Below are 14702 nucleotides of genomic sequence, written 5' to 3'. Positions count from 1 at the left end.
CTGAACCTTAGACTACTGAGAATGTGTTTTTAATTAATTTTTAAGGTTCTCCTCTTTTGAGTTAAAAAATGGTTACAATTTTATAAGTAAAATTAAAGAAAAAACACAAAATAGACCATCTGAGATATTTCCATTAGGCATTATATATATATATATATATATATAATTTTAATATATATACACATATAAATGCACTGGGATAAATCTCCATCTTCTGTGTCAGTCGGACATAGGTCCATTTTCTTAGGAACAGGGAACTCCCTTCACAATGGTAGTGAGGAAATTGGCTGGACCATCCTTCTTGAATATAATTCCATGAAGATGCCATTTAAGGTCGTCTGGATCTTGGTTCCTTCTAGCAATCTACTACTCCAACAGTGTGTAGTTCATCAAATTCAGGTCTTTCTGAAGCCAGGCTAGAAATACAAAGTGAGGTGGACGACTAAGGTAACTGACCAAAAAGGAGGAAAGGACGAGGAGCAAAACAATTTCCCAATTTCATTTTTTCCCATATTCTCTGTGCTTGACAAGGGAAAAAATATTCAGGTCTGAGTTCCTTTCATTCTTAGCCATTGTTGGTGCAAAGTTTTTTTTTTTTTTTTTTTTGCGGTACGCGGGCCTCTCACTGTTGTGGCCTCTCCCGTTGCGGAGCACAGGCTCCGGACGCGCAGGCTCAGCGGCCATGGCTCACGGGCCCAGCCGCTCTGCGGCATGTGGGATCTTCCTGGACCGGGGCACGAACCTGTGTCCCCTGCATCGGCAGGCGGACTCTCAACCACTGCGCCACCAGGGAAGCTCGTCACTCACTTTTTAACTTGAGTTTTAATTTCTAAAAGTCAAATTTCAGGCATCCTTCTTCAGTATGTTTTATAGGCATGTTCAGGAAACAGAGCAGTGATTAACACAGATGAATATAGCCTCTCTCGAGCTATGCCCTTTCAGGGAGATCATACTGAGTTCAAGAGCTTTGTCGAGAAATCTTTCTTCTAAAGCATCATCTCCTTTGGTGTTGCCAATGTGGAATGGAATATTCATCTTGCTTCTATTCTGGGGCTCCACAATTCTAATAGTAGCTTTTCCTTTTTGACCACTTCTCAAAATTACAGTTCTCTTTTTCTGTCTAGCAGCTTTGGATGGTTCCTTCACCGATGGAGAAGCTACCCACTAGTACTCCAAGCCACAAATCCTAAGAGATTCTGCAAAAGCACTTGCACCCAGGTCACCAATGAGCAAATTGCAGTTCAGAGTGATGCGCCTCAAACCAGCCATACAGTCAAGATCAGGTCTCCTGGAACGAAGACTCTCAGCCCAGGTTTCTTCATGCCTTCTGGTAGTCTGATACTTTAAGATCTTGGCCATGTGATCTGCTCCCTGCCATGTCAGATTACACCCCGTGAAGTTTACTGTCTGAAGAGTGATAGAGCTCTTTACACCTTGACAAATAACTGTCTTGCCCAGCCATGGCTGGAAGAAGCTCTGGATACAGATCAAGGGCAGAGGGTGCTCAGGAGCGGCGCCCAGTCCACCCCGCGGAGGCGGTCGGTGTTAAGTCCAGCAGGGCCTCCCGCAGGGAAGCGTGCAAGGCGGGCAGAGGCACCGAGCCCTGCAGCGCGCACAGTTCCTCACAGCGCGGGAAGAAGTCGGCCGCGGTGTCGCAGCGCAGCTTCACCGAGTGATCATGGCCCGAGCGTGGCTTCGGGGACGCTGGCTGTGGACACGATGCCCACACCCGCCTGGGGTCCCCGGCTCGCTTCCCGGCCCCTCGGGCCCTCACCGCCCGGTGGCTGCGGCCCCACAGCGTGCACAGGACCCACGTCGCAACCAGACGACGCAGGGCCACGAGCCCCAGCTAGGCCAGCCCCTCCAGGCCGCGCTCCCGCTGCGAATCGCTGGCCATTGGCGCCAGCCTCATCGCCCTCTGCGCTCGGGGCTGCGGTTCCCCAATTCATTTTTAAAGATTCCAGAAAGAGGTATGAGTTAAGAAACTTGGTAGAGTAGTTGCAGTGTTTTCAAAAGATACATTTCTAACACATCTCTTTACACTATCTCCAAATTTCCAACTATTATATAGAAACAGCATGAAAATAATTCAGATAAGAGTGAAAGGAACGTGGAACATCCCAGACAACTATATTGAAATAAATAAGAAATAAAGATTTTCTAAGTGAGATTTTGTAAAGTAGAAAATCTTATGTGATTATCTCGCAGTATATTCATTTTATGAATATTTTATTACAGTTTCCTCCAGCTTAAACATTTTGTGGCCCTGTTGGTTCTAAAAATCGGTCCCATTTTTCCTTTTGAAACAGGAAATGCTACAGTGCTTAAAGTCAAGTTTTATTCCTTTCCTTCCTTTCTTGAATCTCCTATCTGCAATTCAACTAAAACTTCCATTTGTATAAGCTCAAAATTGTCAGTCAATCAAGGTTTGTTTAGATTAGAATTGGTGTGCTAATAGTGGGTTAAGAGTTCAAATGGCAACTGTTTTGCATGTTACAATTTAAAAATGCCTCCTTTTCTTTAAAAGTTAAAGGTAAAAGTTCTTTTTTTTTTTTTGGCCACACTGTGTTTGGGATCTTAGTTCCCCAACCAGGGATCGAACTGGTGCCCCCTGCAGTGGAAGTACAGACCTCCAGGGAAGTCCCCTAAACGTCCTTAAGCATTAAGTAAAAATATAATTAAGTTTCAGTCTCTGTCCACTGAACAGGAAAAATGAATTTAGCTTCAAAATCTCAAATTATCTAAATCAATCTTGCTACTGGGAAATCTAAGACATTAAAAACAAGATTTCAAAAGGTTCAATGTTTATTAATTTTGTTGTTGTTGTTTAGATACTGTTACAAATCATAAAAGACATATCTAGTATACACTCCAGCTTTTCAAATAAGTCAGAAAGAACACTATTTCTACCAAGAGATAGTACTATTTCTGGCTTTGGTTTAAGCTAAGGGAATTCTGAAGCAATTTTTTCAAAGGATTTTAAAAAATGAACACTGTTGGAACAAAGTTGAAGATTAGTTAGAGATATGGAAGGTGAGTTCCCCTGTTCCCCCAACCCCCAGCTTTTTTTTAACTTGGCTTGAAGGGATGATTAGTGTACAACCTGAGCCATTGATCTCATTACATTCATGATATTTTATACACTCTAAATGTGAAGCCAATTCCAAAGATCAAGAAATAGCTAGAAGATTATATTTAAGAAAGGCATAGTAGGTGATCAATAAATATTTATTAAATGACTAAATATGAGAATAAGAATAATAAATTACACAAAGGAATTTCTAATATTTCCTTGAATTAAAGTTTCATATCTTATAGAAACACCTGTATCCTTTCATAAGATAAAATCCAAAACTATATAATCAACCTGAACCAGGTACTGTGAAAACACAAGACTACCACATGCCATTCAGAGAGCTGACGACTTTTAATAACTCCTGAAAAGTGAAAAGCATGGTTTTTAAGACAAAACAATTTTCTGCTACTCACTTGGCAGATTTTACAACTTTGGGCAAGGTATCTAACCTCTTTTTTTTTTTTTTTTTTTTTTTGGCGGTAGGCGGGCCTCTCACTGTTGTGGCCTCTCCCGCTGCGGAGCACAGTCTCCGGACGCGCAGGCTCAGCGGCCATGGCTCACGGGCCCAGCCGCTCCGCGGCATGTGCGATATTCCTGGACCGCGGCACGAACCCATGTCCCCTGCATCGGCAGGCAGACTCTCAACCACTGCGCCACCAGGGAAGCCCTCTAACCTCTTTGAGCTTCAGTTTCCTCATCTGCAAAATGAGGATGACAATAATATCTTCTCCAAACAGAGCTGTAGTGAAGACTGAGATAAGATAAATAAGATGTCAAACATAGAGCTTGTCACATAGTAGAGAATTGTATTTTTTACAAAGGGGCTGTCAACTACATGGAGTAACATTTGCTGAGCCAGGTAAGGTTAGAAATGATCTTGTTTTTGTACATCTCATGGAGAGATTAATTTTTGAACAAGGCTTATTATTTTGGTCTCATGAACGTCACAGAAGATAGTGACATGAAATTGGTAAAATCAGTGTGCTACATCAGGGAGTGGAGAATTTATTTCTTCAGCAGTGGAGATAAATGAAAATGATGTAAATGTGAGGGAAAGAAGAGAAGCCAAACATGGAAGGTTTGGCTACTTCCATAGTGATGCTATAAAATAAATAAGAAGAGGCTTCCATATGAAAAATAGAAACATGAGAACATTCCTTGAAATTCTAACTGTTAAGGCTTATAGTCTAAATTTTGTGAAACAATCATTTACCAATTTAAAATGAAACAGGAAACAATTATGCAAGGTTATTTCTGTAAAGAGGACATCATGAATGTTAGATTCCCTAAGGAGTTCTTCACTGTATCGGTCATTACAGCTTCATAAATTAAACATAAACACCACCTATGGAGTCCACAGAAATGTGGCACTGAGTATAAAATATAGAAACCCTACCACAGATGACAAAAGGAGAAACACACTTCATGACAAGTAAATAAAGCTCATGTGTCACAATGAAAGAAACACACCCAGGTGAAGCCAGAGTTCATTTAAGAGCTGAGTGCTATGGAGAAAAGGCCACAATCCCGACTCCCCAGAAACCAGTTCCGCATTCCAACCTGAGAGCCCTCCTGCAAACATGCTGTCACAGAGAAAGTAATACCCTGATGGATGCTGTAGGCTGTGATTGGAGATGATGCCAATGGTAAACTTCTTAAACACTCTCATGGGAAATGGAGAATTGCCTGGATGAAGTGGCAGAAAGAAATGGGTTATATATTTTTTACATTGGGAATCATAATCCTGGGGTATTAAGAAAAGACCTGTGGAAAATGCGGTGATGAGATGATACCAATCTTCTCTTTCAAAAGTCTTTGCTAATATCACAAGTTAATTCATTTCCCTTTCATTACTTCGTTTCTCCCTACAAACACACATTTCAAGAAGAAATCAATTCTCCACAAAATCAGTTTTAAGAGGAAAAAAAAATTTGTAACAGCTGCAACTTGCAAAGGAAAAAATTAAAGAAGATGGCTTTAATTCTATTGACTCAATAAGTTCAACTTTGTGAAGCTACAGGTTTAGCAATGCTATTCCTTTCAAGGCTTTTTATAATGTTTTAAAGTCAGAAGATGATATTCTGCCTGTGGTTCTACATACATTTACCTGGTATTTTAGACAGTGCCATCTTTCTGTTTTTTGCATGAAATTCAGAGATAATATTTCTGTGATCAGAATTACGCTGACAATACCGGACTACGCATAGTAGCTAAAGTTGCCTGCACAAAGTAAATATGTGTAGAAATATGTCTGTAAAGTAAAAAATTAAGATCTTAAAATTCACAGGCTATTAAAGTCCTGTTATTTACTAGTCATATTTTGAGGTACATACACTCTTTTCTCTTAGCTATTCAATAGTGCCCCTGCTTTGAATAGTAGACTTAAAGGATATTCAGAGCCTGTTAGTGATATTTCAGGGACCCCTGGTTTACACAACCAGAAAACCCACTTATGCTATGGTTTAACACCATAAGAATAAGAAATTAAACCTCTGAAAAGGCAAATAACATAGGTCAAAGTTGATGTAAAGTATTCTGTTAAAAGAACATGAATCTCATGAGTGGTAAGCTTTTCTAGATTTTAAGAACCTTATACAAGTATCAAGGAGACTATTTTCCTGAGTAACCTAATCAGTTATTTAAAAGGGAGTGAATCTTCTATTTTACATAAAAATAGGGGAATCATATTAAATTTTCATTTAATAATCAATTTGGAGGCTTTCCTCTGTCTATGGTTAATGGGACAGGATTGTTACTAATTTAATGTAAATCTTCAGCTACCAGAGACAGACCTATACAGCTCTGCAAACTGGAATCTTTGCCGTTAGCCAACATGAGTTTAACAACAAATTACCCAGTTCAAAGGAATCTTTATGGAATTAAGGTGGTGGCAACAATTAAGTTGGCTGTTTGGGCTTTAACCATTTCAGTTTGATACAGTGACTGCCAAAAAAAAGTTACTCAGAAAAAAGTGCTGTATGAAAATATAGAAATTTCCCCATAAAACAGCTAACTTTTCCCCTTTGGTCCCTTCATCTCTTTCAGCCAAGTGCAAAGTGCAAGGCAAAATAAATTAAGGCAAAAGGAAAATAAAATAAGAAAAATGGTGAGGGCGAGCATGTTGTTGACCATGTAAATAAACTATGTGCAAAGTATACCTCAGATACACTATAGGTAGATAAGCACGAGGGAAGCTGAGCCTGGTTTTGCAGTGGGGAAAAGAAAACACTGTTAAAGAGGAAATGATAGCACAGTAAGGGTCTCAGAAGTTTAGAAGGTTCCATCACCAACACATTTGCCAGATAATAAAACAGCCTTATAAAGAGACACTTGAGCTTGAAATCTCAAGGTTCATACTATTTGAGGAGAACTTTGTGATAAAAAAAATACCTGGCTTAAAAAAAAGATCCATGATGGAGATGGCTCTCCAGATCAGAATCTGGTATGATCTTGCTCAGAAGACGCTCATTTAAGGTTAACAGGAAAGTGGAACACTGGTCACTTTTTCCTATGGTACCACACTGATCTCAGTCTTAACACTAGCAAACTACATGTGAGATTATTTATAGAATGACTCTATTGTACATTTTCATATTACTCTTTAAAGAGGGCACCAAAGCCAGATCAATATTCTGATTCTAATTTCCTATTCCTACTATTTCATTCTCATTACTGAATCCATTCAGTATTACTGAATCTAAATAAACAAATAAGCCAGTAGCAACACCAAAAAGATATTTAAAAAACTTAACCACAAAACTCTTCTCCAGACCTGTCTTTTATCAGAATGTTTCATTGATTTTTTTGCGATAACTATTTTATACTTAAAACCATGTTTAATCTTCATGACTTTCACTTGATAATTTCCTGGCCTGTTCTTACTTTCTAGGTTGTCACACTGCCACATTCAATTTTGTGGCCTCTTCTTTCATTATGTTGTCAGAATGCCATGTGAGCTAAATATTCAAGTATGCATTTTCTAGTTAGAAATTCTTCAGGAAGTTCCAAAATACAAAGTTAGGGTAGGGAAATAAGGTAAAAAAGAAGATGGCACAGTGGAGAAATCAGAAATGTCCTTATTATCTGATCTGTTCTTTAAGTGTATTTCCAGCACCCAGCAGAGCGGAATATAGTAGGCACTCAATAATGACTTACTGAATAAGTGAATATACAAAATCTTTTTCTTCTATCCTCAAAAACTGAATTGTGTGAAATAATATTCAGAAGGTTTTACACTTACCATCACAAAGATTTGTGATAAAATGTATCACTGCCACTTAATGAGTTACTATGAGGTAGTTTCTAAAATATGATCAATTCTATACATATTAAGAAATTAAATCTTTCAACCACATACATATCTGATTTTCTTTAGCGGGATACTAGTTCTAAGAAAGCCTTCCTCTGCATGTTTGTTCTGTTCCTATAACTATACCCATAAAAGTGAAAAACTTTATCTTTCAAAATAGTTTGAGTCTTGTCTTTTTTTTCCCCTCACTTTTCCATTTTTAATTACTAGGGAAATTTACTTGTCAAGGAGATCTTTTACTAGTACCCTATTGTCTTAATGTCAATTCTGAGAAGGCAATTCCACAGTAAGCATTAAACACCTCACAGATGTGTCACTTCCACTCCAAATGATGTCTTAGGCTACTGCAGGCGATTTTATAAGTAATAGATGGTTCAAAGCAGAAGACACATATTATTAATATGAGTAAATGCCAAAATGTCAAACAAGGAAGACTCAGGAGGCTCAATGTTCTACATACAAGAACCAAAAAACACTGAAATTTGCTTAAAGAAAGTAGAGTACATAAACAAATTGATCTTTACTCATTTAAAAGCTACCAAAAGATTATTCATCTAAGGACTAATGTTCCAGTAGTTCTTCCTCACCTCAGTCAAAGTAGGCTGATTCAATGTAGACACTTTCAGATTTTTAAGTGCTATATTAAGATATGATGTATTACTTGATCACTTCAGGGTGTCTTTCTTAGTTGTACGAAATTTCCTATAGAAGGTATGATTTTAGGTGAGGTCAAGTAGGAAATTTAGCAGAAATCAAAAGTTGATTGTGGTTTTCAGGGGAAATATCTTTATTAAGATGCAAGGAAGTAATAAACAGAAAAATACAATGTGTACAGCAAAAATACTCTAAAAACACATTTTTATTTTTAAATAAAAATACTCTAAAAACACATTTAAATATTTAAATAAGTTTAAAGAGCAACAGTGGAATTTATCTTTAAATCTCTGTAAGGGGCTCCCCAAAGAAGAGGAATTTATAATCAATACTTTATCCATATGATAGTTCTATATTTGAAGGGTTTAATGTAATTCCATAGTGAGTTTACCTTGTGTGCTTGGCATGCGAAGAGCACAGAACAAACAGTGCAAAAAGGAAGAATAAAAACATAAAGGTAGAAAATTTCAGGGGATCAACTCTTTTAAGTGCATGCTTCCATGCAGAATGATCCGAAACCATCCTCAGAAAAAATAAGCAGCTCTCCTTTTCTCAGTTTGTAAAACGATGATAATTTCACACAATCTCTATTATAATAATTTCTTTGTCAATGTTGCCTTGACACACTAACCAGTTTTAGCAGGTGTCAGCAAACTTTTTTGTAAACAGTCAGATAGTAAGTATTTTAGGCTTTATGTGCCATACGGTCTTTGTTATAACTATTCAACTGCTGTTGTACTGCAAAAGCAACCACAGATTATATGCAAATGAAAGAGTATGGCTGTGTTTCAATAAAACTTTATTTTTGGGACACTGAAATTTGAATTTCATATAATTTTCCACATGTCACAAAATGATATTCTTTTGATTTCCCCCACAGCATTTAAAACTGCAAAAATCATTCCCAGCTCACGGGCCCACAAAAGAGAAACAGGATTTAGCCCAAGGGCTGTAGTTTGCTGACCCCTGAGTTATAGCATTAATTTAATTAATAAAAAAGTGCAAAAAACCCACAGACAATTCATCAACAATATAAGATGAGTTAGTTTAGAACTAAAGCTGGAATGAAGACACTGATCTTGAAAGACATAAAATCACAACCATCTAATTCATTATTTGTATTACCCCATTTCACACCAGTCTTATTTTGGCACTCAGGAAATTATTAAACATTTAAAAACTACACTTCAAAAGATATTACTTTCTGGCTTGATTCAAACATTTTTCTTAAACTTAATAAAAATATAGTCAAGTGATAACTCCTCCCTTAACTTTTTCCACTTTAGATAACACCATCCCTTTTTTGTGTTAGCATAGCAGGTACTTATAATTATCATATTCCTTCTACTTCATCACCTTTCTTCTTAGTTCACTTATGTGTCAATAATCTGTCTTCATAAGTCACCTTCCCTTTTACTGTTTGCTAAAGCCTTTAAAAAATTAACATATTTGATTACCCCAAACCTACCTGTATATATTTGTAGCTGAATGGAAATGTATCATCATATTACATAGACTGAGTGAAAATAAAAAATTTGTGGCTTTGAGGTATTTTTATTCATCTCCTTTCTTTTCTTTTTGTCTTTATTTCATGAGTACTTATCTACTTTTTTTCTGAATGTTTTAACATTCAAGCTTCCCAGGGCCCTATTGCTCTTTAATGAATTAACTTCAATTTTATAAATTTACCTTGATGTACATTACTTAAAGGAATTCATTTGCATTATCTTATGTTTTCCAATTATCATCTGTCTGCATTACTTTTTAATTAATTGTTTATTGAAGTATAGTTGATGTACAATACCATGTAAATACAGGTGTACAGTATAGTGAGCCATAATTTTAAAGGTTACACTCCATTTACAGTTATTATAAACTATTGACTATATTCTCTGTGTTGTACAATATATCCTTGTAGCTTTATATGTAATAGTTTGTACCTTTTAATCCCTAAACCCTAGGCTGCCCCTTCCCCTTCCCTTTCCCCACTTGTAACCATTAGTTTGTTCTCTATATCTGTGAGTTGGCTTCTTTTTTTGTACTCACTAGTTTGTTGTATTTTTCAGATTCCACATATAAGTGATATCATACAGTATTTGTCTTTCTCTGTCTGATTTATATACTTCCTACTAGATTCATACATTAGATTACATGGAAAATTAATTTTTTCCTTTATGTGGTTTTATTCTTCAATCATTGTTCTCAGCACAGTATCAATCTAAGGATTTGTAGTTACTTTTGCAGTAGTTAAATTAGGCAAACTGTGTTTAGGTACAAGATGAAAATTACCAAAAACTCATTTAGGGTTCAGAATACTTCAGTTTTGTATAAAGTACAGAAAAAGATGATACATTCTTAACTGAGAATTCAAGAATCGAATGCATCCTACTTTTTGCTATAGAAGAGTCCATGTAAAATTAAAAAGTATGTTTTCATATGAGAAATAAATAAAATTTAATACTGTTCTAAAAATTACCTCTTAATAAAAGTCTACTTTATATCATTGATTATAAGTAATAAATAAAAATGCAGGTCCTCTAAAAAATAATACATCATATAGATGATACCAATTGAAACATGAATAATTTAATTAAATTCTCATCCCAAACTTCTGAATGATGTCTCACCTTCTTCAACTATAAGATATTTAAGTGGCAACATGGTTCTGTCATCTTATTGAAATATTTAGCGATGTTCAATGAATTAAAAGGCATTCATATACTTGCTCTTCTGTGTGGACACCTACAATAAATTTTCACAAAATGGAATGGTCACTATATGCCAATTTATCTCATTTTAGAAACGAAATCTATTTATATAGCGTATGGTACTTAGAATAACTTTATTCTGCTTCTAAGCAACAATTTTTAATATACAAGGCATATTTTAAGGCATTCTGGGGCAATAAGAATTAAAGGGAAGGAGAGACACTGAACATTCAGCTAAGATTTTTTTTTTTTTTTTTTGCGGTACGCGGGCCTCTCACTGCTGTGGCCTCTCCCGTTGCGGAGCACAGGCTCTGGATGCGCAGGCCCAGCGGCCATGGCTCACAGGCCTAGCCGCTCCGCGGCATGTGGGATCTTCCCGAACTGCGGCACGAACCCATGTCCCCTGCATCGGCAGGTGGACTCTCAACCACTGCGCCACCAGGGAAGCCCTCAGCTAAGATTTTGATTTGTGTCTTTTGCTAGCTGAACTCTGTAGAGAAAATACTATTATTTGCCTTTTGACAATATATTTTTTGTTCTTCTGTACTTTTCTAGTTAACAGGAATCTTAGAAGGATACACCTTATATTCAATCTTTTTAGAAGAAGGGTAATCAGAACAAAGTGTGACCCAGTGAAGTGAAACAAAAGATGAAGACACTGAGACTAGTTATTATGTACTCCACCACGCAGTACAGGTATTGAAAAAAAGAAATTGAAGAGTGGCATGAGAAAACCAATTTCCAAAGCACAGAGATTTCAATTTAACCCTAATCTAACACAAACTCCCTATCATATAGATCTTAGCAAGTTTCAACTTTCTGGTCTTGGTTTCACTGAAAGAAAAATAATATCATTTTTTATGACTGGTTAGGGAAGAGTGTGGCACTAAAAACACACATTATCAGAATCTTTTTAGGAGTTTCTAGAATGATATCCAGATATATCTAGACTGATTTAATCATAAAATTCATACTAATCTTTTTTATTTTTTTTAAAACAGTGGGATAGATTCTGGGGATGATTGTGGGTAATTTTTCAAATTCTCTAAGAATATGACTGAAAAGAAGGACTGGCTCAAAAGAAAGAAGTAGAAAAATGAGACGTGTATTAATTTCCTTTTCTGTTTAGTTATCAGAATTTAAAGACTGATATTAATAAAAAACTTTGAACTTTAGTCAACAGAAATTTAATGACGAGATATACAAAATACACATAGTATATAATTAAAAACAAAGCTGAGAAACCAGAGAATTATCATAACACTATTATTTTTTATTCTATCCTTCATAACAAAATTATTATAGCAATATGAATTAAATGTATGACAATAATCTCGGGAGAAGTAAACCAGGGCTAAGTTTCATAGGAACTTTTTTTTAAAGCCTCAGAAATAGGAGGTCAAGGTTAAATAGAGCCAGTAATTATTTACTGTAATATTTTAGCTTTTCTTCTACCATATTTATACCATGTACCATTTTAGAGATTTTAATTCCATTTATCTTGAAAAGATATATTCAGGAGAAGGACCAAGCATTCTGAGTCTGAACTATCAGTCACAAAAAATACAATTGTTAGTATGCCTATATGACGTATGTACAGTATTGAGTGGCTATAAGGTATTGTTCTCCTTCAGTGTTGTCCTGGGTATATTAGCCATTATCTCAAGTATTTGTAAGATGTTACATAATAGTGTTCATAGTGAAGATTCTTACTGCCTAATTTTCTTATTTTTAGACAAAAAATGATATCTTATAGTTATTCCCAAAGAGTCTGAGTTAAGAGACGTCTATTAACTCAGAATAGATGTATCTACTTGCCAGATTACCTATAATGAGACTCTAACACTGAATATCTTCCTTGACAACTGAAACTGAAACATCAAGGCTCTATCACTTGGATCCAGCCCATAATTTATAATCCTGCTGACACATCCAACAAGGGACAGAAGACACAGTAAATGGAAAAGCTCCAAATGAAGTCTCATAAAACGATCGTCAGAAAATTATACAATTGTATAAGAAACACAGATTTTGAAAAAAAAAAAAGGTTTTAATTTGCACTGGAGCCAGAATGCTATTAAATCAAATGCAATGTTAGTGTGGCTTAAAGGTATTCTATGCCGATTTAATCTTTCTTTCATAAATGTGAGCATGAAGCTGCAGTTAGAAAAAAAAGAAAGAGATAGGGAGAAAAGAGACAGAAAGTAAAAAAGATGGAGATGAGAGGACAAACCAATCAGATTTGGAATTACCAGTCAGCAGAAGTTTAGGTAAAAAAAAAAAAAAAAAAATCACCGGGTGAAATCGTACATTTACTCTGAGAGAGTATCCTTTCACATTGCCTTCTAGGTGATCTCTGAGCTCCTCCAGCTTTCGATGGAGCTACATGTAAACATCAGAAAATGAATTGAAAAAGCAACTTGGTCTCTTTTCAGTTTTCCTTTTTCCTTTTAAAAATAAATCATAGCATTATACATTTCTCACTGCCTTTGGCAAACATTTCAAAACATCAAAGATCTTTGTATAGCGCAAGAATACATGCTCAATAAACCATGACTAGGAAGAGAATATTTTATTTTAATTAAAGGCTCTTTTCTCCCCAAAGTGTTAGAGAAAATAAATACCTTAACTATCCTTATAAACCCCTAGAGACTCACTTTAAAATTTTCTATTTTGTAGAAATATGGAATAAAGACATTTAAAAATTATGAAATTTGCCTTTCCCAAACACACTTTTTGATTTAAGGCTGCATCCATATTCAAATAAACTGATTGAACCCTAAAATGTATATTTTGTTCTTATACATATTTATGTGTATACACATAATCATATTGTATATACACTTAAAAACAATAAACATACAATCACAACTTGAAGTTCTACACATCCAAAAGCTGAACTTCGAGATAAACACACGTGTACTCGCACACACAATCCAGTTTATAACAGATGGTGCTGCAGTATGGATGCCATTTTATCTCTATTTCACTATCAGTCATTTCCAAAAAGTTATGTCCATCTGCACCTTTTCACTTGAATCTGAGTCATAATCCATAGTCTCAACAATAATGGATTTATCTTCTCTTAAAAAAATTAAAATATGATACCTCACAGGTAGACAGTGAGGAATGCTACTATCATCAAGATACATAAAGTCATATTTTTCTGACTAAATAATTTTAGCTTGCCTCGCTTCTGAATTAGGTATATAATAGACACTTCCCATCCCCTCTGATTATTCTTAGTGAAATAACAACAACAACAAAAATGCTACCCAGTATATAGCAGTGTTAGAGAACAGAGAAGATGGCTTGTTTGGAATAAAGGACACAAACATACAGACACACCCTCATCCATGTGCACTCATGTGTGTGCACACACAGATAAATAAACAACAACAAAAAAGTAAAATTAAGAAGGCAGAAGAGGCAAGGAGAGGAAAGAGTGCAGAAATCAGTGCTTCATAAATTGTTAAATGGAAATAAATTGGAGGTGTGTAAAATTTTAAAATGACTTAATATTAGCCTCAAAGTAGTTATTGAATTTTGGGACATCCCAGTACAGTGAATTATGTCATTTTGATTAATTTAGCAGTTACTATTGCTGTAAGGACAAATGGGACTGAGATAGAAGAAGTGGTTAATATTGAGGGAGATTTCTCTGCATATTTTTAAAATTCAGCAAATTTTCTAACTTGCATTTATAGTGGCAGCATTAAAAGTGATTAATTGGCTATGTCTATGTCTCTTAAGGGTGATAATTTAGTTACCTTTCATTGTGATTAAATGTTAGAGTATCGAATGCCCAAGATAAATTGACCAAATGGATATTTAACAACTACCAAATGGGACCATTAGATCAGAAATCTTTAAGTGGTGTATTTGTAGGTCATATACACAAATGGGCAAACATTTATATATATATATATATATATATATATATATATATATATAT

At 35.6% G+C, this 14702-nt stretch overlaps 1 protein-coding gene across 16 annotated transcripts in view; it reads right to left on the bottom strand.

Moving 5' to 3' along the window:
• GPHN (gephyrin) overlaps positions 1 to 14702 on the bottom strand; it is a 621731-nt gene that overhangs the window by 200366 nt on the left and 406663 nt on the right. For 9 of the 16 annotated variants that reach the window (XR_007475727.1, XM_049706378.1, XM_049706375.1 and 6 more), the window contains one exon: positions 13058 to 13129. The exons of the other annotated variants lie outside the window; for them this stretch is intronic. Coding sequence is in view for 8 of the 9 variants with exons in the window: in XM_049706378.1 (XP_049562335.1) it covers positions 13058 to 13129 (72 nt within the window). In the remaining variant the exon portion in view is untranslated. The remainder of the gene's footprint in view (positions 1 to 13057; positions 13130 to 14702) is intronic. 16 annotated transcript variants of the gene reach the window in all.

This window comes from Orcinus orca, chromosome 2 (genome assembly GCF_937001465.1).
Source record: "Orcinus orca chromosome 2, mOrcOrc1.1, whole genome shotgun sequence".
Classification (NCBI taxonomy): Eukaryota; Metazoa; Chordata; class Mammalia; order Artiodactyla; family Delphinidae; genus Orcinus; species Orcinus orca.
The sequence above is the reverse complement of the archived record's forward strand: the minus strand, read 5'-3'. Positions and strand labels throughout refer to the sequence as shown.